This window comes from Blastomyces gilchristii (assembly GCF_000003855.2).
Source record: "Blastomyces gilchristii SLH14081 genomic scaffold supercont1.21, whole genome shotgun sequence".
In the NCBI taxonomy this organism is placed as follows: domain Eukaryota; kingdom Fungi; phylum Ascomycota; class Eurotiomycetes; order Onygenales; family Ajellomycetaceae; genus Blastomyces; species Blastomyces gilchristii.
This window is the reverse complement of record NW_003101662.1, coordinates 79,756-101,518: the sequence shown is the minus strand read 5'-3', so window position 1 is coordinate 101,518 and position 21,763 is coordinate 79,756. Positions and strand designations below refer to the sequence as shown.

Genomic DNA, 21,763 nt, shown 5'->3' with positions numbered 1-21,763 from the left:
GCGGGGCAGGGGAGGGGGAGGAGAGCGGGGAGCGGGGCAGCAGACGGCAGGCGGAGGAACCATGACGTGGGGAAAATACCGCCGCAGTAGTAGCAGAAGTAGCCTTGGTGGATGTACCGGTACAAGGGCTCCTATAACCGCTACTGGTGCTGCTGTACATGTACCTGCTGCTATTGCCGGCACGCATCAAGCCTCGAATAGCGGGCATGGGCCTGTTGGCGATGTGGCCGCTGTTTCTGCTTCTGCTGCTGCTGCTGCTGCTGCTGCTTACTGCGTACCTAGGTATGCTTCTGCTTGCCCGTGAGCTAAGGGCAAACATCTCTATATACGCTTATATTTATCGGCTAGTTCTCTGTGTGTATGTGGAAGAGCTATGCATATGGAACTGGCTACACAATGCCAATAATTGAATAATGAGTGACTGCTCGACCTTGGATGGATATTTTCCTTCTGAAAGAACTGACTTGTTGTTCTCTCTCCCTTTATCACGGATCTTACTTAAATAGCTTGGAATTTTAGTTTAGTTCTAGCCAATCAACTAAAAAACTAAATTAACTAAACTAAAACAACTAAACTAACCGTTAACTAGTTAGTTTAGTTGGGACTGGGGAAATAAAGAATAAAATGAATAGTTAATTGGCTGTTGATCGTTGTTGTTGTTGGCTTCCATTCGTGGGCGGGAAATAAGTTAACTAGTTGCAGCTCGGGAGCTCTTCTTTCTCCTCCACTCCTCCCTCACCTATTTATTATTATTCCAACCATCCATACTACTCACTCCACAGAGTAACCACCACTTACTCTATACCTATACCCTCACGAGCATGTCCGATTCAGACGATGAATACATCGCCCACGCCTCAGATCACGATCTGGACGAGATCTTAGAAGACGACGACGATGTTGACGATGACATAGACTCCGGTCCCGCTGCCTCCTCCGCCTCCGGGCCCCGGCGCCGTCGAGCGGCCGCAGGAAGCTCAGCAGCTGCAACAGCAGCAGCGCAATCGTCGCGAGATGCTAAGAAGAAGAAAAAGGGCCGTGGAGGCGCCGAGTGGGAGGTGTCCAGGACCTGGGAGTCGCTCGTTGAAAGCGCGGATGGCACCATCAGCGCGACAGTAGAGGGTCTGCTGGAGGCCGGGAAGAGGAAGAGGTATATATCAACATACACTTCATGATATATCTATTCTCACCATATGGACTACTAAATTCCTCTCCCCGGATGATAGACTACTCCGCGATACCACCCCCCTCCAACGCGGCATCATTAGACATCTCATCCTCGTCCTCGACCTCTCCTCTGCCATGGCCGAAAAGGACCTCCGCCCAACCCGCTATCTCCTAACCCTCCGCTACGCCCAGGAGTTTGTCCTCGAGTTCTTCGAACAGAACCCCATCTCCCAGCTCGGCGTGCTAGGCATGCGCGACGGTCTGGCCGTGCGCATCAGCGATATGAGCGGGAACCCCACAGATCATATCCTAGCTATCCAGTCCCTCCGCCCAAAGGACCCCAAGGGCATGCCATCTCTGCAGAATACCTTAGAGATGGCCCGTGGTGCGCTTTTGTATGATTTTTTCCCTTTTTTTTGTTTCTTCTTCCGTTTAAAGCACCAATGATGCACAAGAAACCAATGCTAATACTTCTCTATCCGTTGAGCCGTACACCAACACACGGCACCCGCGAAGTGTTCATAATCTTCGGCGCCCTCCTCTCCTCCGACCCAGGTGACATCCACAAAACCATAAACACCCTGGTCGCCGACAAAATCCGCGTCTCCATCATCGGCCTCGCCGCCCAAGTCGCTATCTGCCGCGACATCTGCGCCCGCACAAACAACGGCGACGACAGCGGCTACGGCGTCGCCCTCAATGAGCAGCATTTCCGCGAACTATTCATGAACGTCACAACCCCACCCGCCACAACCGTCGCTCCCACACCAACAACAACAAAAGAAGAAACAAAAACGTCACAAACAACAACAAGCTCCCTCCTGATGATGGGCTTCCCCTCCCGAACCCTCAGCCCAACCACCACCCCAACTCTATGCGCCTGCCACTCCAAACCCTCGCGCACCGGCTACCTCTGCTCCCGCTGCGGCGCAAAAGTCTGCACCCTCCCCACCTCCTGCCCCTGCGGGGGCCTCCCGTGGTTCCTCTCACCACCTCGCCCGCTCCTTCCATCACCTCTTTCCGCTGTTGAACTGGGTCGAGGTGTCCGGGGCCCCCGCTGCGAGGAAAAGGAGTGCCAGCTGTTTTGCGTGTGCGGTTGGGTTTCCGCAGGTCGTAAAGCAATTTTCCGGGGGGGAGCAAGAGGGGCCGAGAGGAGCAGGGAGAAGGGGAAGGGGAGACGGTCAAGGGGCCATCTGGGATTAGCGTTAGTGGGCGCTATGAGTGTCCCGTTTGCGAGTGTCATTTTTGCATTGATTGCGATGTGTTTGCGCATGAGGTTGTGCATAATTGTCCCGGGTGTCAGAGTGGGGTTGTGCAGCAACTGCAGCAGCAGCAGCAGCAGTTGAATGGGAACGGGAATGAGAATGGTGTGGCTGATGAGATGGATACGGGGTAGAGGTGGCATTTGAGCTGAAATGGAACGGAACTGGGAAAACCAATAAGGGGGCGGTTGCGTTTCTTATTTCCCGTCATTTCCCTACCATTTTCCTTACCCGCCATTTCGCCTACCATTCTTCTTTTCCTGTTTTTAAATTTCCTTTTTTTTTTTTATCTGTACCAGGTACTCATGGCGCAATGCAACATACATGCATGGTTCTGGCGTTATTCATTTACATTTAGTTTTTACTGCTATGATATAGCTTGGAAGGGATTTCCAGATACAGTGGTTTAGCAAGCATTTTTCTTCTAGAAAAAAGAGGAAGCCGGGGGGGGTGGGTGTTAACGGGAATGTAGAGATCTGGACGAGCTTAGATTTTTTTTTGCAAAACAATAAGTGATGAGGAATAGATACAGAAATGAAAAGAAATGAAATCTCATTGTTGAAATACGACAGTTTCACTGGAAATAAAACACAACCAACCATTCATCAATCAATATCATTCCGAGAAAAAAGGGGAAAGGGGTCAAAGAAAACAGCGGCAGAATAAAAAGGCGGTTAGTCGGTATTGGCTCCCCGCATTCTTCCATCGGCTCGGTATCAATCCCATCACCACCTCAATTAACTATCCGATTTCTTCAACCTGCTGTGGAAAAAGGAGAAGAAATAGAACAAAGAGAGAAAAAATAAGAGAAGGCATATAATAATAATAATAATAATAATAATACTAATACTTGCAATCCCCCCTATCCCGATCCCCCGCTCCCGCACGCCTCCTCCGCACCCTATACCGACAGCGACAGCGACAGCGACACAGACACAGACACAGACACCGCAATGTCCACCACAACACCTCCCAACCAGGATCCTCCTCCTACCCCTGCTGCTGCTGCTGCTCTACCCTCCTCCTCCTCCTCCTCCTCCGGGCCCGCTATAACAACAACATCACCTCCACTACCATCTCCCGAACAAAACATCCCCACCACAACGGCCCCCCCGCCCTCCTCTACAACCACAACCAAAACCACATCAGCGTCCCCATCCCCCTATCAAGCCTTCCACACATACCCGTTCGCCACAGACGCGGAGTTCAAACTAGGTCTCGGCGTGATTCTGGGAAAACCGGCGGGGACGCCCGCGACGGAGGATGAGGTGACGGGGACTCGTACGGGTGATGGCGATGGCGATGGCGGGGATGGGGATGGGGATGAGTACGCAGCGCTCGGCGGCGAGTTACTGCTGAAGGCGAAGATGTTTTATTTTGCGAAGTGAGTTATTGTATATATGTATACATATATATATATACATATATAGAAGCTAACAACCCACCCCAAACCCCCAGGAAATTCCCCTCAACAACCACAACCCCCCTAACACCAAAGGGCTACATAACCTACCTCCAACAACTAAAAAACAACCCCAACCCGAACCCCCCATCCTCCTCCTCACTCCCCCCTCAATCTCTCCCTCCATCTTCCGCTCCTCCCCCACCCCCTTCTTCAACCACAACCACAACAGCCACCCCCCCGCAGCCCCACAGGGAACCAACCTACCCAACCCCCTTCGCCCACATCGTAAACCTAATCACAACCAACCAGCCAATCCCCGGCATCCAGGAGATCCCAGACACGGTTCTGACGGGTAAAGATAAACCGAGCGTTGCTGAGCGGCGGCGGAAGCCGTGGGAGGTTGCTACCGCTGCTAATGCCTCCGATGCCCCCGATGATGGTGCTGATGGTGGAAGTACTAGTATTGAGGGTGGTGGGGATGGTGCGGGAGTGGGTAAGGAGAAGGAGAAGGAGAAGGAGGATAAAGGTGGCGAGGTGGAAGAGCAGCAGCAGCAGCTTCAATGATGATTGACAATTGTGGGGGTGGAGAGGGAGATTCCGCTGTTATGGCGGTTCAGTAGATGGTAAAAGCTATGAAGAGGCGAAAGCTGGGTAGGAATTAATAAACAAGACATTGAACCCACTTACATACAAACACCCTCAGATACAAACACACTCATATATATATAGATATACATAACTACACCACGTATTATATTAGATACCACAGTCATTTTATTATCATGTTGTCCCCGCAATTATGTTATTAAACGATAACTATTCTTGTCCGAATCGTGGTTAAAATACACTGTTAATCCCGTGATTAAAAAGAATAGGGGTTTTTTTTTTTTTTATATGCCAACGGCCAGCCCTTCGTTAGACAAGCTTTGCGGTTGCCTCCAGTCTCAAAATTGCAAATGTCCATCCAGCCCGAGAATCAAAACATATTGGCGGCAATTAATAGCACAAAGAAGACCTGCGCCATGGAGGGATAATATAAAGCTAAGCTGTACCTGATAGCGAAATTCAAACAAATAAACCTTTCCCATGTAGGTAGCTGAGAAAAGGTGAACTCGAACCTGCTTTTTTCTGTTAAACCAAAGCACTGGGGAAACCCACGCCTATTAGTTATCTTAGGATAAAATCATTTTTGAAAAAATATGACAAATTAAAAGAATGAAATGGGTGTAGCTCTGGGGTTTTAGAAAACCGGGGAAAAAACGTAAAGGAAAGGAAGAAGGATCTAAGAGAAATTTGAATCAGAATGGTTGTTGGTTGTAAGTAGCAGCTCCAACAAGCCAAGAGCAGATGATAGGATTTCTTTTTTAAAAAAAGCTCGAACCAAGCAGAAAAATCCACGCATCCGAGAATCCTAGACTGATGAAGATAATTGTAAATGTGCATTCCGATATGTGATCTTGCTCCAGCATCCCGGGGTTCGGGGCATCAAATGTTGGATGTAATGTCATGGAAACCAAAGGCTTTTAGTGATGATAGTCTAGATATGGTCAACGAAATGGCGGGTAGTTGGCGCTCCACTGGCCACCGCGGTTGAACCGTCCGGATGATTGGCTTCCAGAAAAGCGATCCTCTCCTCCGGGGTTCGAGAAGCGGTTAACCTGGACTCCTGCTCCTGGGCCTGGACGAGTAACATGGCTGGGGTTGCAGCAGAGCATTGCAACGCGAGAGCCGAACTTGGAACCGCGCAAGGAAACCATATGTTTGCTGTGTAGAAGAAGTTAGACAAGTTTACAAAAAAAAAAAAAAAAAAAAAAAAAAAAAAAAAAAAAAAAAAAAAAAGGACGGAAATTGAACGGACCGGATGTGGGTAGCAACAATTTCTCGCTGATGAGCAGCAGAATTCATAAGGATCCACTGGATCAAGTAATTGCCATACTGATCTCCAGCAACTAAGCAAAATATTAGTTTTCCATATCAATCAACCATAAAAGTACCATCAAAACTTACTGTCGATAAGGGGCATACGAGGGCGGTCAGGACGACCGGTACAAACGCGAGTAAGGTAACGGTCCAGAAATTCAGAGCCACCAATCTTCAAACATTTTTCGACAACCTTGGAGGCGAACTGGTCCATGCTGTAGTCAGTGGCCCAAAGGAGGATATGCTCGATGGCACGGCTTTTATCATGAGGTGCACCGTGTTCGCAAATGTGCTGAATGCACCAGTTACCAAACTGACCATGAGAGAGAAGATCAATTTTGGCAAGAACTTCCTCAATCGCTTGACGCTGTGGTGCTTGTTAGTAAAAAAAAAGTATGTAAAAAGCAATTTTTAACAAAATCCAATGGAAAGGGAAGAACTGCACCTTTTCATCCTCCACACAGTTTTCAAAGATATTCTGCACGACCAAGCTTCCGGTCTCACCGAGAGCAACCTCGTGCCACATTCCACGGAGTGCTTCGTTGACCTTGGTCATAATCTGAGGGGGTTCGTTGCTCCAACGAAGTTCGAAGAGTTTCTGCCAGACATGACAAGCATAGCGATGAATGACCGTTTCCGGAATACGACGTAGTAGCTCATGAACCATGACTGCCTTGTGCTCCTCCGGCACACAGTCAAACGCTTTTTGAATTACGTGACAGCCAAAAGGATCCATACTCAGGCTCAATGTGTTTCCACGAACAGCGTTGGCGATGGCAATGACCTGTTCAGGGGTACCATGTTCAAAACAACGCTGAACAAGGAAGTTTCCGAAACGATTGACCATCAATGGATATGCCTGGTTAACAATTGCTTCGATGATTTCATACTTTTGCTCCGCCGTTCCAACCTTGAGCTTCTGCTGAAGGAAAATAGACGCCTGCTGGTCATTGCTGCAGACAATTTTGTCTACAATGTATTTCCAGTCACAGGACACGCTCTTGTCAAGTAGACGACGATAGTTCAGCGGCTCAAGAGGCGAGACATAGGTTTGAACCGCACCAGAGGCAGACTGAAATTGTTAGTAGAAAATTGAAATAAAACAACGTTCACAGCTTACTCACCGATGTGCTCCAAGTGTCAGGAGCAGAATTAACAGTAAACTCCGCTGCAGTTGGAGACAGAGGGGTCCCAATGGGCCGTGGCTGATACTGACCAGGTCCAGGAAATATTCCGGGATAGGGCCCTGCGTGCTGGTTGCTTACTGCTCGAGTCGTTGGTCCACCAGGGGCCACTGTAGAAAAGGTTCCCCAGGGAGAGTTTTGTGGTGGGAAGCACGACCCGCCACGGTTTAGCTTCGCCGAAGAGTGCCGATTTCCAGGGCCTTGCAGATACTGCGCTTGCTCGGCGGTATAACGGCCATCAAACCCAAGGGTGGGGGACCCGGGACCGGATAAAACACGCTGGTTGGGTGCATAACCTGGATGATGCCCTCCAAAACCCGGGTGGGACAGCCTACCAGCCCAGTTACGACCAGGGTCCGGGGTAATGGTTGGGCTACCCAAGGTGGCATGCTCACGATAAAGGGTGTCCTTGGTACCAGCAGCGTTCATCACGAACGAAGGGTGACCACTATTCCAGATGCCACGAGCACGGTTATAAGCACCAGCAGACAGCGCATCCGAAATGTCAGACTGGGCGTCGTCTTGAGTAACCCACGTCTCCTGACGCTGATTAAAGGGACGCGTAGAGGAATTGAAAGCATTTTGCAAACTGCTTATAGTCTGCTCAGTGATCTCGCGGCCACCAAAGTCAGCCTCAGAGGGGGGACCCAGAGCTTGGTCCAGGGTGTGCTTGATTACACGTGTTTGAGCCAATTCTTGTTCCTGAAGAGCTATACGAGAATTGGCAGCAACCAGTTCTTGTTTCAAACGAAGCATTTCAATAGCATCCACTTTATCCACGTTATCCCCGCTAGACTTGGACGAAGTATTGTCCCCTGAGTTGGGTGAATTACCGGAACTCAAGTGAGGAGTCGAGGTGTTTGCACCCTCGTTCTGGGATGTAGAACGCATGTGTTTGTCAATAAGGATCTGTTGCTGTTTCTCCAACATGGTTTGGTGCTCAGACAGCTTGGCCAGAATCTCATCGTTGACGGATGGCTGTTCCACAGAAACACCTCCCTTTGGAGACAACTTTGCTAGGATCTGATCCATGGCAGATGGTTGAAGCTCCGTACGAGGGGCAGAACCTGCGTGCTCCACTTTCTGCTTCTATGATTATCAGTATTTAAAATATTTCAAGATCATTGTCGGGAGCAAGAGAGCCTCGGTGTAGATATTGTAGATATTATATCTGACCTTATTAGAAGGCCCGGCCTCATCCTTGTTCAGGGCCATTGGCTGGATATTACCCAGCTTTGACGAAACCAGTGGGTTGGGCCCGCCATCGCCAGAGGTTGTGCATTTCGAGGCCTACAAACAAGAAGGTATTAGTATTCAACGTCAAGGAAAAATATGTGTTATCGAGGCACGTATGTGGAAAAAAGAAGGTCCCCACCGAGCTAACACGCCCATGACTCCCAATGTCACCATAACCCTGGAACGGCATCGATGCTTTACGCGCTGCTTCAGGAGAGCCAGTAACAGGGAATGACATCTTGACAGAAGTAATCTCTTTTTTGTATCCCTCTATACGTTGTCGCGTTTGTGGGATTTGGGCAGGAGGTGTCTTGCACAGGAGAAGCAAGATTTGACGTAAATTAAGGGGGGTAAGACACCACCACAGTTTTCAGCAACAAGACAAGCCAATTGGAAGATAAGATAACAAAGATATATCTGATATGGGAGCAGGCGAAGCACAAACAAAGCAAGATATGATAGGTTGTTTTTGAGCAATCGAAAGGGAATAAACAAACAAAGAATACGCGTAGGGAGAATCAGTAGATGAACTTGACGCGTCTCTTCTTGTGTCTCTTCAGGGGGTCAAATCGAAGCCTGAGAGGGGCAGCAAACACGTGTGGTATTGAGGACGTAGCAGACAGAACGGAAGAAGCTGAAGAAGCTGAAGAAGATGGGGAAGATGGGGAAAATGGTAGAAGAAGATGGTTGTGAAGAACACGAAGACGAAGCAGAAGATGAAGCAAGACAGAATGGCAAACGATGGCGAGAAAATAGACGAAGAGATGGAGCAAAGATAGTAAGAGAAAGAGCAATAGACTGAAGAAGATGATAGAAAGATTAAATAAAGAAAGAGAGACTGAGAGAGAGAACGACAGACTGAGGGAAAGAGAGGCGTAGATTACGACGGTGAGAAGAAGAAGATGATGAAGAAAGAAAGAAAGAAAGAAAGAAAAAAAAGAAGTTGATGAGAAAAGGAGGAGAGGAATGATAAGTAAGAAAGAAGCATCGAGTTTTTTTTTTGTGTAGATGGAAGGCATGCCTTAACTGCTTTGAGCTGGGTTAGGGTTTGGACCTCCTGAGGGATATCATGATATACCGGCAAAGAGTGAACAGCAGTGAGAAGTTGCACTGGTGATGATAACAACTCCATTTTGGCACTAATACAGTATGGAAGAGAATCATAAAGGCTGATGGGTGTTGACCAATCCTGACCATAGCAGCTTCTATACTTCAGAGCTATAGAGATAGTTGGGTGAGAGAAACATCACTCCTCTCAGAACAATGGTATCCAAACTAAGTAGACATGCAGAGAAAAACTGCATGATGGAAGAAAGGAGAAGCAGCGGGGTATATTGTGCGATATTTAGCAGATATATTTCACAGCTAGCCGCTCCATGGAAAGAAACAGAAGTACGAAGAGCCCTTGAGATGACCCTTTTTTCCCTTCCCCTTTTGAGCACTGCTTACGAGCGGTAGCAGCTGAGAAAGAATAAGAAAAAAGAACAAACTTGAGGGATGTTGAGTGTGACACCCTTTTCTAGATACCTCCTAGGGTAGATATGGCTAGCCGAATATCCAGATGACCATCATCATTTGCCAATCACTTCGTGGGTATCAGCCTATTCCCATCAGCGACGGTGGTATATAAAGGGAACAAGCGTCCGGGAAGCCTCAGGCTCAGAACCCATCTCCCCACTCCTAAAAAAGCAGTCAAAAGGCTGAGGAAGGATGGGATGGTAAAAGAAGGAAAAAAAAAAAAAAAAAAAAAAAAAAAAAAAAAAAAAAAAAAAGGAATTAGAAAACCAAACCAATCGAAATCAATCAACATACGACCCCGCAGAAACCCGCCACCCAAAATCAAAAAACCCAGCAGCATACGCCCCCGCAAACCCCCGCCATCGACACTGCTCACTCAAAACAACAAAATCAGGCTGCCCAACCCCAGTCAGGAGCGGTACGAGCCGGCTCGCCTGCCGTAACCCGCCCAAGTCGGCGCCCCAAACGACCAACTCGAGGCGTTGGTGCGGAAGTGGCCGCGGGCGCAGGAATATGGCGCCTAGGTCTGGTTCGAAGGGGTAGGATTTTGTGGTTGGGGTGGTTGTGTGCAGGTTTGAGGTTGTGGTGCGGATCGTCAGGTGGTCGTTGGCTATGTGGATGGGGAACGTGGTGACGAGGGAGGCGGGTGGTGGTGGTAGATCGTTTCCGATTGAGATGGTGATGAGGTTTCCTGGCCCGCGTAGTTCTTCCTCCTGGTCATCGATGATGTGATCATTATTATTACTGTGACTATTGTTGCTGTTGCTGTTGCAGGCAGTTTGCAGAGGCAGAAGCTGTGAGTCCGCTGCGAAATATTGAAGTAAGTTACGACTTATCTGCAGCGCCACGTTTATAAGCTGTTCGCTTCCATCACTGTCCCGGGAGCAGACCCTTATCGTAAATCTACCCGTTGAGCGAAGGATCGCGTCCATAGCACCATTCTGCCGGCCGTACCGCTGTCTGATATCGTCCTGCCAGGATCCATCGTTCGAGACGGTCCAGCTGCCCGTAATCTCGTCTTTGACGAACCATTTTGAGTGGGCTTGGTCCGCAGCTGGGACTAGAAATGTGGACTCAGAGCCACCCCCATCACCATCCGTCACTACAATCACCCTAGGATATACCGCTACACGCATCCTAGACGGTAGGAGATGGAAACGATGCACGTTACGTGCTTTTAGATGCCAAGTCACGCCTTCCTCTTTTCGGGTCGCTTGGATGTGTCCGAATTTATCCGGCGACGATAGCTGGTCTACCATGATGCCACCTCGGGATCCCATATCTCCTGAGTTAGGTATAGAGAAGGAGAAGCGTTCCGGGAGGAGGTGGTCGTAGGAAGAAGAATTGCTGGTATGACGAGAGTAGAAGTCCAGCAGTGGTTGCGTGGTTAAGACGCCATCAAACCAGTGCCCCTTTCCTGGGAGTTCATGGTATTCAGAATGCCAGCCATTTTCCCAGATTAGCTGGTGTAACAGCCGTGAGTGGTATGCAGGGACATTATCGTCTGCAGATCCATGTTGTTGGAGAATGGGGATTCCTCTAAAGTTCCCCATTAGCAATTCGTGCTTGAAGCTCTGCCGAGCTGTCTGGATCACGCTCGCGATAGTAGCCTGTCCATCATGCCACATGGTAAATGGCACGTAATCTGAAACGAAGGAGGAAAGAAAATCGGGAGTTAGCTCTCCGCTTTGTAAACGCATTTATGATGCCAGAAGTGCTGGTCATACATACTTTCAATCGACGAGTATCCCGAAACTGGAGCAGCCGCGATAACTTTATCAGGCTGATGTGTGAGAAAGAACCACGTTCCCTGGCCTCCATTCGAATGACCGGACACAAGCCAATCATCTAAAGCCGCTCCCAGCCCTTCCCACGCCACCGACTGCATCCAGTTCGGTATAGCATCAACCGCAGCCTGCACGTCCGCAGCACCCCAAGTATCTATCATCCACGTGAGCAAGACTTGTCCACACACACACACACATATATATATATATATATAGGTATACCTCTTCCATCCCAGGGAGCCGGAAGTAGAACTTACGCCAATCATCCCCACTCCACGGTGTCACACCCGTCGGGAACAGTATCCATGAACATACCCCGTACGCATCGTCCAGCATATGCCTAACCTGTTCATTACCAGCTTCAAGGCCCGCGCCGTGCAGGTCAACTAGAATGGGAAGTCTATGTTCATCGCCACTGGCCGCGGCGGAATTGCAGGAGGCGTTCAAGGGCGGCCGCAAAATGGCGTAGGATACGATGCCGCTGGGGTGGAGAAAGGTATATTTTTGCGGATCTGATATCTTGCGCGGTACCGCAGTTGCAGTCACCGGGTTTGTTTTCCGCTGTTTGCCCGCAGACTCGATTGTATAGACGAGCTGGAAGGAGAAGTTTGAGGGAGCCTGGTCATCAAAATCGATTTTCAAACCTATTGGGCGCGACTGGTGCGGAGCCAGCGTTATCGGGCTATCGATCAATACCACCATCGGTCTAGTAGATTTTATATCGCGAACAGGTTTAATGTCCGTAATCTCCGCCCATCCATCATGCTCATTCCGCACGATAACAGAAGCAAAGGGACTAGCAAGTTTCCCTTCTACGACGTCTGCAACAAGCACACTTCCCGCATCCAATTTCAAGCCCAACACCACTTCATCATTATCATCACTGCCAGTACCGTCACCAGCCAAAGAAGGCTGGATCAACTGAACCTCCACGGCAGCCCGTATTCTCGGTTCTCCCACACCACCCAACGCGCGCACATCCCTCACCAACCTCAAATCAACAACATGCGAGCCGGCCGCCAGTTTCAGAGTAACCGGCGCCCGTCGATATGCATAAAAATCGCCGCCAAAGAACGACTCTCCGTCAATCCATACCTCCAGCAATCCATCCGTATACACAGCCACGGTAGAACTACTCGTATAACCACCAGCAACAGTCCGCGTGGTCACATTAAAATGTCCTCGCGCCCAGGCTTGATACTGTAGTCCCGCCCAGCCATAAAACGACCGGAGAAGTTCCCAGTCCACGTCCGGAAAGCCGACGTCGAGGGTGACCTTTGCGCTGGTAGATGCAGAATCGTCCCGTTCAGGCTCCGTCGCTTCCAGGATAGACCAACCAACGGACCCGTTAACGCCCAGGGCGCTGCTGAATCTAGCAGCGGGATCGTTGGTATAGGACATATTGCGGAATCCACCGAGCACCTCGAGCGGATCTGCGCCCCATGTTGCTTCTGTAGGTGTTTCATGGGAACAATGGAAAAATCAGTTTGCAACCATGGTCAATTTGTTGATGTTGCTGTTTTGCGTTGCATGCTCTGATGCAGTGTTCAGGTATACGAAATGGATATACTGACCTCTTGTACCAGTTTTGAACGGTCCAAGAACATGCCATGTTTTCGAGATGGAAATGGAAGCTAGGGCTCTATTCACATCCATATCCATATCCCATTTCCCCTCCTCGGCTGGGAGAAGCAATGGTGCTACATTTATGTCTGCGCCCAGTGCATCAGGAAGCAGGAATAATAGGAATGACGAGGATGGTAGCAACAAACAAACATGGATGAAGAACGGATAGGCTCTCCACAGGCTATACATTGTTTTGTTTTTCATTTCATTTGCCGTTCTTCCATAATCATCAACAATCACCATCATCATGATCATTTAGGAAATTCCAGATACGGCGATATGGGGTAAGAGCTACAAAAACCAGATGCCAGGGGACTCGCGACCATTTGTATGACTTAATTCCTTGATCATATATCAGCCACCATATCTAGGTGTCAGTTAGGGTAGAATAAAGTACTCCGCGTGCAATACATGACCAATCAATGATAGACATGAATAGCGAGGTTTCCACATCAAGCTTATCTCTGTGTCAAGTGCTAGGCACCTCGGCAGGTATGTATATGTATGTTTTGCACGGAAAATTATGCTTTTAGGGGATATATAGAGAGGATTGGTGTGGCCAGAACCAGCATGCTTTATTGAACATTGAATGAGAAAATATATGGCATATCCGAAATTAATAAGAGTTAATTAATAGCGGACAAAATGGTGGTTTCGAGGTTTCAACTCAGAAGAGAAGAATATAATATCCCTAAGCGAGGAGGTTATCCGGGGGCGGCATAACTATTCTCCAGGATTTTTCCGAACCAAGTAGAAAAACGCCAACAGAGCTTCGATGCACACAGATTGTGCCTCTACGCTGCGTAGTAGAAGGAGATTGAACACAGGGCATGTGTGCGGCAAAAAGTTGTTTCTTGCAAGCCTTTGCCAGGTACGAAGTGCTTGTCGTATATTTTTCCTCTTCTCCAGCAAACTGTGGGACATATTTTGCCTCTCTTACACTCTAACCAACCCCCCGTGTAGTTAGTAGTTACATGTAGATAGGTCCGTTAAGAGGAAGATTCCTGGGAGGGTTTATCATAGTAGTTTGCCGGGCTTTTTTCTAATTCGGGGATGATATTTACTCCGGGGGTGGATGTTCATTTAACTACCAGCGGTGGTTGTTGACAAAGAGAAATATGTTGATATCAAATAGAGATGAACTGACACAGCAGAAATCAGAAAGCATTATGATGCTATGTATATCTGGCCAGACAAGAAAGAATTTATTTTAAAATGACAGTCGAATCTCAGCAGGCGCAGGCCAATCACCAGCGTTATCCTGTCCGTCTTGCCAAGCTGGTTCTCTTCTAGCTCAAGCAGAAAGTGAAGGTTGGTTGGTCCTAGGTCCAGCGGGGTTTAACATGGTTCTAATATCTGTAATTAGGGTTGGGAGAAAGAGCCAACTTCCCCGCTGCCCATCTAAAAGTACACAAACGATGTCCTTGGCGTCTATTACTAATTCCTTTCACCGCTTTTCAAGACTAGGCACAGAGGAAATTGGCGTTTATAGGACTAAGTTAAGTTAAACTATATAAATAATTACGGAAGTAGTTAATAAGAGGCAAAAGCATTCAAAAAGATCACTATTCAATCTTGTAGAACGATCTGGAGAGTTGAAGTGTGGTGTGTGTACGGAGTAGTGCCAGTAGTTTTAATGGGAGTTTGATCACGTGGGACGGTATGTAGTTTTTCCGGCAGACAATCGAAAAAATCGAACACCAAGTCCGCCCTGGCTAGACCCACGCTCGCCTGTCCGCGAATTAAGCTCACCCACCCCCGTTCGTCGTCATCCAGGGCTTGGACATTCAACCACAACCGTCCGTCCCCTCCTCCTCTCTCCTCTCTCTCGATATCTCACTCTCTCGATCTCTCCTACAACAACCACCTCCACCCCCCTCCAACACACTGTCTCTTCTCAGCCCGGCCCTGGTCTGAGCATGAGCACCACGACAGTCGTTGGCACGGGCCTGCATTCTTCTGTGTTGTTGCCCAATTGGAAACCGAAAATGACAACCTCCCAGAACTCGCACTCGCCCTTGGATAAATTCCCGCTCTTCGACGACACCGTTGCGCCCACGTCCACCGACCAGAAAAGCCTCAACAACCATCAGTCACTGCGCTATTCGCAACCTACCAGATGGCTACCGCGGAAACAAGCTTCCCTCTCCCCCATTGGCCGTAAACAGCGCCCGCGCAAAAGTATCAGCGAGGCCATCGGGGGCTTTAGAGATCGTGGCACGAGTGTCAGTGTCAATGCCCAGGAGCTGGCGGAGGCTTTAAAAGCTCCTGTCTCATATAGACTTATTGTACGTTTCATTGTTTTGGGTTCCCGAGTTCGTTTTTTGGAGATCGAAACTAACCCAAGTCGTGGTTTTCTCCTCGAACAGGGTCTCTGCATCATCTGGTATATGACTTCCGCTCTCACCAACACCTCCTCCAAGTCCATCCTAACTACGCTTTCAAAACCAATTACTCTTACAATCATCCAATTTGCCTTCGTATCAATATGGTGCTCCGTCCTCGCCACTCTCGCCTCCCTATTCCCCGCCCTGCGGCGAGCTATCCCCGCCCTAAAAAATGGTTTGCAGAAGCCATCCGTTGATGTCATAAGGACCACGCTGCCCCTGGCCGTCTTCCAGGTTCTAGGACACATCCTCAGCTCAATGGCCACATCTCAAATACCCGTCTCCATGGTCCATACGATTAAGGGCCTGTCGCCCCTGTTTACAGTGCTTGCCTACCGCATCATCTTCCGAATCAAGTATGCCAGGGCAACGTATCTGTCCCTCGTCCCACTCACAACCGGCGTGATGCTTGCCTGCTCTTCAGGCTTCTCTACCAATTTCTTTGGTATACTCTGCGCCTTCTGCGCCGCCCTCGTCTTCGTCTCCCAGAACATCTTCTCGAAGAAACTTTTCAACGAATCCAACCGCGCTGAAACGGAAGACCACGCAGGCGGTCCCCGCAAACTCGACAAACTCAACCTCCTCTACTACTGTTCTGGCCAAGCCTTCCTCCTCACCCTCCCCATCTGGTTCGTCTTCGAAGGCTACAACCTAACAAAAGACTTCCTGCATGATTTCTCCATAAACCTATCCACCAAGTCCGGCACTCTGGACCACGGACCTCTCATGCTCGAGTTCGTCTTCAACGGCGTCTCCCACTTCGCGCAGAACATCCTCGCCTTCATCATTCTCTCCATGATCTCCCCCGTTTCCTACTCCGTCGCCTCCCTCATCAAACGCGTCTTCGTCATTGTCGTTGCTATCGTCTGGTTCGGCAGCTCCACAACCTCTGTACAGGCATTCGGTATCGGCCTCACATTCCTAGGTCTCTACCTCTACGACCGAACCAGCCACGACGACGCTGCAAACCGCCGGGCCAACGCTGACCGTTTCTACCATACTAATAAGAACCCTCTGTTACCGCTGAACACGAACAGCAACGGTGGTGCTGGTGGCGTCTCAGGCCCGAGCAGCAGCAGACCGTGGGACTCAAACGGGTACGTGTTCCCGTCGATATCAAAGTCGCAAGCAGAGTATGCGAAGCCGCCTCCGCGCCATCACAGTTTGAAGAAGGAGAAGGATGATGCGTCACCCAACCGACATGGACATGCGAGGAAAGCGAGTCCTGTCTGGCTGCCTCCGGGGACGAAGCAGGAGTCGACGTGGCAGGAGGGTGATTCCCAAGTGACGCCATCAAAAAATTGATAGAACTAATGTTTTGTTAACATTTCTTTTTTTTTTTTTTTCTTCTTTTTCTTTCTCCTCGAAACGGTTTAAACAGTGTGTTTTTTCTAACGATGCACAGATTCTCTTTTTCTCCCCCATTTGGCGTTCTGTTTTAAAACGGAGACAACATAAACATGAGGGTGCATTTTCCCCTTTTCTTTTTGTCATTCGCCTTATTCACATCTTCCTATCTCGTCTTCCTCTCGATATATTTAATTGATCACTTCCCACCCCCAGTTTGATTACATCAAGGTGCCAGGATCTCCTTTTTATCATACCTCTATTACTTTGTTTCTTCGTTTTATTCTTCTTCTTACGGGCGGACCAAGATCAACTGAACGAAACTAAAACTAAAAAGGAAGGCGGAGTTTTTGGCTTTTTTCTACTTCTTGATTTGTTTTATGTTACACGGTTACCTTGAACCTTGGAACCGTTGCACATTACACCCATACTTACTATATACCTTCCAAACTACAGGGCTACTGTCCTCTTATTTTTTAAACTATGCTATGTACGAGAGCAACTGCTGGATAGATATGTATTTCCCTATTTTGTTTTTCTTCTATTTTGTTCCATTTTTAATGCGTCTTCTGCCATATTTTTGATTTCCCTTCTGCTGCTGCTCTTCCTCTTCATTCTGCTTCAACACGGCCATTTTATCTGGCTTCTGATGTGCTTTTGTGTCCTTTGTGTATTATTGTGTATCATGCCATTTCTTTGCTTTTTCGTTTCTCCCCTAGAGACCTTGTCATAGATCTATGTATAGATGCTTTTGAGGCTGGGACACCGAAAGACATTGGTAATAAGGTGGGAAGGTACATAAAGATCAGAGAATTATTACAAGATGGTTGCTTTAATGTATAGTAGTACTTTTTTCTTTAAATAATTTGTTAATGACACGTGTGTCCGTTTAGAGAATTTTAAATACCAACGCATCGTTCTCAAGAAGAACCAAAAGTCTGGAAAAAGAAATATATTTTCTGTGTCGAGCTCATCTAGGCGCTTTTCTGACGTCCTCGTAATCCCGAAAACCCTAATGTCCATCACCCGCCCACCAACCACCCAGAATATATATATAGATATACATTTATGTGTTCATGTAGCAACCGTCGGTAAGGAACAGAAAACATCCTCATGGGGGCTTCCTCGAAAAGAAGAATCCCTAAGCCGCTCCAGCTACGGCGCCAGTTATATTTCTCTGGGAGCATACTGTAGAGGAAGAAGGGTGCAGGAGTATATATATATATCTATATATATACGTATATCCCTTCCTCCTACAATAAATCATGTCCGTAATGAGTATAATTTTTATGTGAAAGGGAAGAGAAAGAGAAGAAAGGAAACGGGTTGCAGAAGCAAAGTTTTATTATTTTTTCGGCTGTTCAGCCCCGGAGAAGGGGTTGTTCCAGCCTGCCCAATCAGCGGCGGGGATATTTGGCTTTGGTAATCCTCCACATCACGTGGGCTCGCTCCTTCCCGGTAGACGACATCCCAAGAGAAAAGAGACGGGACCAGCAAGAGAGATACTGCGGATATCAATTGAGCCCTGACGACGGCGGGGTCCTACATTTACAACCGCCCTCTCTCTCCCTCCCTTCCTCCCTCCTACCACTACCCACTACTCGTTTCCTTTTTATCCATTGCCTCGTTTTGCCCTTTTTTTTGGCGTTCTTTGTTTTGTTTAACTTGATTTGGAACGTCCACAAATAAACCGTCAAAAACGATGCGGCCGCAATTCCTCCGTGGGGCGGCCAGATCGAGGAGGCAGCAGCTCTCCCCCTCCCCGCGCCACCAGTGCGGCAGATTCGGTTACATTTACGGCTCCAACAGCTGTGCGGCGGGGGCGGGGAGGTCAAGGTCGTTCGCGACTACAGCGCCGCGGCCGGCGGAGGTGGAACTTACTATTGGTGCGTGGATCGTAATTGAAAGGGATGAGGGAGGGATTGATATATAAATATGGGTTGGATGTGTGTTGATTGACTGACTTGGACTTGTGTTCTCTTTTTTTTTTTTTTTACAGATGGGAAGAAGGTCTCGATAGAAGGTTAGTAGTGCTGTTTGGATCCCCGGGGTCTTATATGCCGGAGTGAATTGGATTGGGATTAGATGGGTTATGAGCTATGCTGACTCTGTTGGTATAAAACAGCTGGTTCAGCTTTGATTCAAGCGTGTGAGAAGGCGGGTGTCACAATTCCTCGGTATGTATAGTCAATGGCTTTGCACCCTTGATTGGTTTGGTCTACCTGACTAACTAAATGTACAGATATTGTTATCATGAGTAAGTTTTATGCAGCTTTTCCCTCCCACTCCTATCCCCCTCGGATGAACTAGGTTATTAAATAAAATATTAGGAAACTCTTGATTGCAGGAAATTGTGCGTTTATCACTACCTGTGACTACCCTATGGAGTGAAAAGAATGCCATGCTAATAGCCAGAAACAGGTCGAATGTGTCTAGTCGAGGTCGAGCGAGCACCCAAACCGGTCGCATCATGCGCATGGCCAGTCCAACCAGGAATGGTCGTCAAGACCAATTCCCCCCTCACACACAAAGCGAGAGAAGGTGTCATGGAATTCCTCCTCGCCAACCATCCCCTGGACTGCCCAATCTGTGACCAGGGAGGTGAATGCGACCTACAAGACCAATCAATGAGATATGGCGCAGACCGTGGACGATTCCACGAAGTAGGAGGCAAGCGCGCTGTGGAAGATAAAAATATTGGACCGTTGATCAAGACCTCGATGAACCGGTGTATTCATTGCACACGCTGTGTCCGCTTTGCAAATGACATAGCTGGTGCCCCGGAACTAGGAACTACCGGCCGAGGAAATGAGATGCAGATTGGCACTTATTTGGAAAAGAATCTGGATTCGGAATTATCTGGTAACGTTATTGATCTGTGCCCTGTCGGTGCTCTGACGTCGAAACCATATGCCTTCCGAGCCCGACCTTGGGAGCTCCAACATACTGAATCTATCGACGTTCTGGATGCTGTGGGATCGAACATTCGTGTGGATTCCCGTGGAATGGAAGTCATGCGCATTCTGCCCAGATTGAACGATGATGTCAATGAGGAATGGATCAATGATAAGACTCGATTTGCCTGTGATGGACTCCGAACTCAACGACTCACCACTCCCTTGGTCAGGAAAGATAACAAATTCGTCCCTGTTACCTGGGAGCAGGCCCTGGCAGAGATCGGAGGCGCGTTCCGCCGGCTTGCACCCAAGGCCAATGAATTCAAAGCTGTCGCCGGACATCTTGTCGAGACCGAGTCCCTGGTTGCCATGAAGGACCTCGCCAACAAGCTTGGATCCGATAATCTGGCTCTTGACCAACCGGGCGGCAGCGCTCCCATTGCACACGGCATCGATGTACGATCAAACTACCTCTTCAACTCCAAAATCTACGGTATAGAAGAAGCCGACGCCATCCTCCTCGTCGCCACCAACCCCCGCCACGAAGCTGCTATCCTCAACGCCCGCATCCGCAAGCAGTACCTTCGCTCAGACCTCCAAATCGGTCTCGTCGGCGAAACCTTCGACAGCACCTTTGACTTCGAGCATCTCGGCACCGCAGCCTCAAATCTCAAATCCGCCCTCGCAGGCCCCTTCGGCAAGACCCTCGCTGCCGCTAAGCGACCTATGATCATTGTCGGCTCCGCTGCCGCCGAACACCCAGACGCAAAGGCTATCTTCGAAACCGTCGGTGGCTTCGTCGACAAAAATGCTGCTACCTTCAACACCCCTGAATGGCAAGGTTACAACGTCCTGCAGCGTGCCGCCTCGCGTGCCGGTGCCTACGAAGTCGGCTTCACCACGCCCTCTCCAGACGTCGCCGCCACAGTGCCAAAGATGGTCTGGCTCCTTGGTGCCGACGAGATCGCTGAGGCAGACATCCCCAGGTCCGCATTCGTCGTCTACCAGGGCCACCACGGTGACCGCGGCGCCCAGCTTGCCGACGTCGTCCTCCCTGGTACCGCCTACACCGAGAAATCCGGCACATATGTCAACACCGAGGGTCGAGTCCAGATGACACGGGCCGCCACCTCTCCGCCCGGCGCGGCCCGCGATGATTGGAAGATCATCCGCGCTGCCAGCGAGTTCCTCGGCGCACCGCTACCGTACGACGATGTAGAGATGCTACGGGATCGGATGGAGATGATCTCGCCCGCGCTGCGTCGGTATGATGTTGTGGAGAACACCTCTGCTAGCGTGAGTGCGTTGAGTAAAGTGCAGCTTGTGGATCAGAATAAGGGTGCCGTGGCAGGGAACGAGCCATTTAAGAGAGCTATTGAGAACTTCTACTTTACGGATTCGATATCGAGAAGGTGAGACTCTTTTTTGAACGCCGCCGCCCTCTATTCTCTTTTCGTTTGATGATGGTTTATGCTAACTGTTATTCTAGCTCCCCGACAATGGCGCGTTGCTCAGCTGCCAAGGAGACCGGAAATCCAGATAATAACTTCATGATTGGGAGTGCGGTGGAGGAGCAACAGCGCCTTGGCGGTGCGTCGAGTGCATAAACTGGTAATATAGGTCCCATCCCCCATTTTTCTCACTGTATTTATTTTTTATTTTTTTTTATCTTCTTTTTTTTATTACTTTCCAGTCCAGTCCATTCCATTTTTTTGTTTGAGACAAAATCAAAGAGCAGAGCAAAGCAAAAACAATACAATACAATACAATACAATACAAAACAAACAAATTAGCAAGCTATTTCCCCTTTTTTTTTTCCCCCTTTGTTAGCATTTGTTTCTTCGGTTGAATCGTTTAACTTTAAGCTGTTTCTTTTGGTTCATCAGTGTCTCCCTTTGCACCTACGGAATGTATAGTGACCCTTCTCCCACGCCAGTTTATCCGGGATGATAAGTTTCGCTCTCTCTCTATATCCCTCTCCTTCACCCACTTTTTTGTTTTTTTTGTTTGTTTTTCTCTTTGTTGGT

General features: G+C 48.8%; 7 protein-coding genes across 9 annotated transcripts; 5 read left to right on the top strand and 2 right to left on the bottom strand.

Moving 5' to 3' along the window:
- Nucleotides 1-61: 61 nt before the first annotated feature.
- On the top strand, nt 62-304 carry BDBG_17683 (uncharacterized protein; the record flags this gene model as incomplete). The annotated part of the gene is made up of 1 exon (XM_031725343.1): nt 62-304. The coding sequence occupies one exon, from the start codon at nt 62-64 to the stop codon at nt 302-304; it is 243 nt and encodes an 80-aa protein (XP_031580421.1).
- A 399-nt stretch (nt 305-703) lies between these two features.
- Nucleotides 704-3,059, top strand: BDBG_07849 (transcription initiation factor TFIIH subunit 2). The gene is made up of 3 exons (XM_031723286.1): nt 704-1,150; nt 1,227-1,562; nt 1,655-3,059. Exons 1-3 carry the CDS (start codon nt 822-824, stop codon nt 2,511-2,513), a joined length of 1,524 nt encoding a protein of 507 aa, XP_031580420.1. The 5' UTR covers nt 704-821; the 3' UTR covers nt 2,514-3,059.
- A 57-nt stretch (nt 3,060-3,116) lies between these two features.
- Nucleotides 3,117-4,845, top strand: BDBG_07848 (uncharacterized protein). Its single transcript, XM_002621584.2, has 2 exons — nt 3,117-3,813; nt 3,888-4,845. The coding sequence occupies exons 1-2, from the start codon at nt 3,383-3,385 to the stop codon at nt 4,396-4,398; spliced, it is 942 nt and encodes a 313-aa protein (XP_002621630.1). The 5' UTR covers nt 3,117-3,382; the 3' UTR covers nt 4,399-4,845.
- On the bottom strand, nt 4,579-8,412 carry BDBG_07847 (pumilio-family RNA binding repeat protein; the record flags this gene model as incomplete). Its single annotated transcript, XM_031723285.1, has 7 exons — nt 4,579-5,598; nt 5,693-5,783; nt 5,842-6,121; nt 6,200-6,826; nt 6,879-8,027; nt 8,115-8,228; nt 8,314-8,412. 7 exons carry the CDS (start codon nt 8,410-8,412, stop codon nt 5,382-5,384), a joined length of 2,577 nt encoding a protein of 858 aa, XP_031580419.1. The 3' UTR covers nt 4,579-5,381.
- Nucleotides 8,413-8,523: 111 nt separating this feature from the next.
- On the bottom strand, nt 8,524-14,394 carry BDBG_07846. Of its 3 annotated transcripts, XM_031723283.1 has the most exons (5): nt 13,503-13,749; nt 13,054-13,439; nt 11,737-12,930; nt 11,424-11,633; nt 9,074-11,337 (listed from the first exon to the last, which is right to left on the bottom strand). In XM_031723283.1, the coding sequence occupies exons 2-5, from the start codon at nt 13,358-13,360 to the stop codon at nt 9,974-9,976; spliced, it is 3,075 nt and encodes a 1,024-aa protein (XP_031580417.1). In that variant the 5' UTR covers nt 13,361-13,439; nt 13,503-13,749; the 3' UTR covers nt 9,074-9,973. The 3 variants fall into 3 exon arrangements, with proteins under 3 accessions (XP_031580418.1, XP_031580417.1, XP_031580416.1); XM_031723282.1 differs by having other exon boundaries at nt 9,136-11,337; nt 13,054-13,751; XM_031723284.1 differs by having other exon boundaries at nt 8,524-11,337; nt 11,737-14,394.
- Nucleotides 14,395-14,812: 418 nt separating this feature from the next.
- BDBG_07845 (ER to Golgi transporter) lies at nt 14,813-17,819 on the top strand. The gene is made up of 2 exons (XM_031723281.1): nt 14,813-15,393; nt 15,475-17,819. Exons 1-2 carry the CDS (start codon nt 15,025-15,027, stop codon nt 16,795-16,797), a joined length of 1,692 nt encoding a protein of 563 aa, XP_031580415.1. The 5' UTR covers nt 14,813-15,024; the 3' UTR covers nt 16,798-17,819.
- Nucleotides 17,820-18,282: 463 nt separating this feature from the next.
- BDBG_07844 (NADH-ubiquinone oxidoreductase 78 kDa subunit, mitochondrial) lies at nt 18,283-21,749 on the top strand. The gene is made up of 7 exons (XM_031723280.1): nt 18,283-18,725; nt 18,839-18,862; nt 18,965-19,016; nt 19,082-19,096; nt 19,170-19,192; nt 19,261-21,148; nt 21,226-21,749. The coding sequence occupies exons 1-7, from the start codon at nt 18,542-18,544 to the stop codon at nt 21,341-21,343; spliced, it is 2,304 nt and encodes a 767-aa protein (XP_031580414.1). The 5' UTR covers nt 18,283-18,541; the 3' UTR covers nt 21,344-21,749.
- Nucleotides 21,750-21,763: the final 14 nt, after the last annotated feature.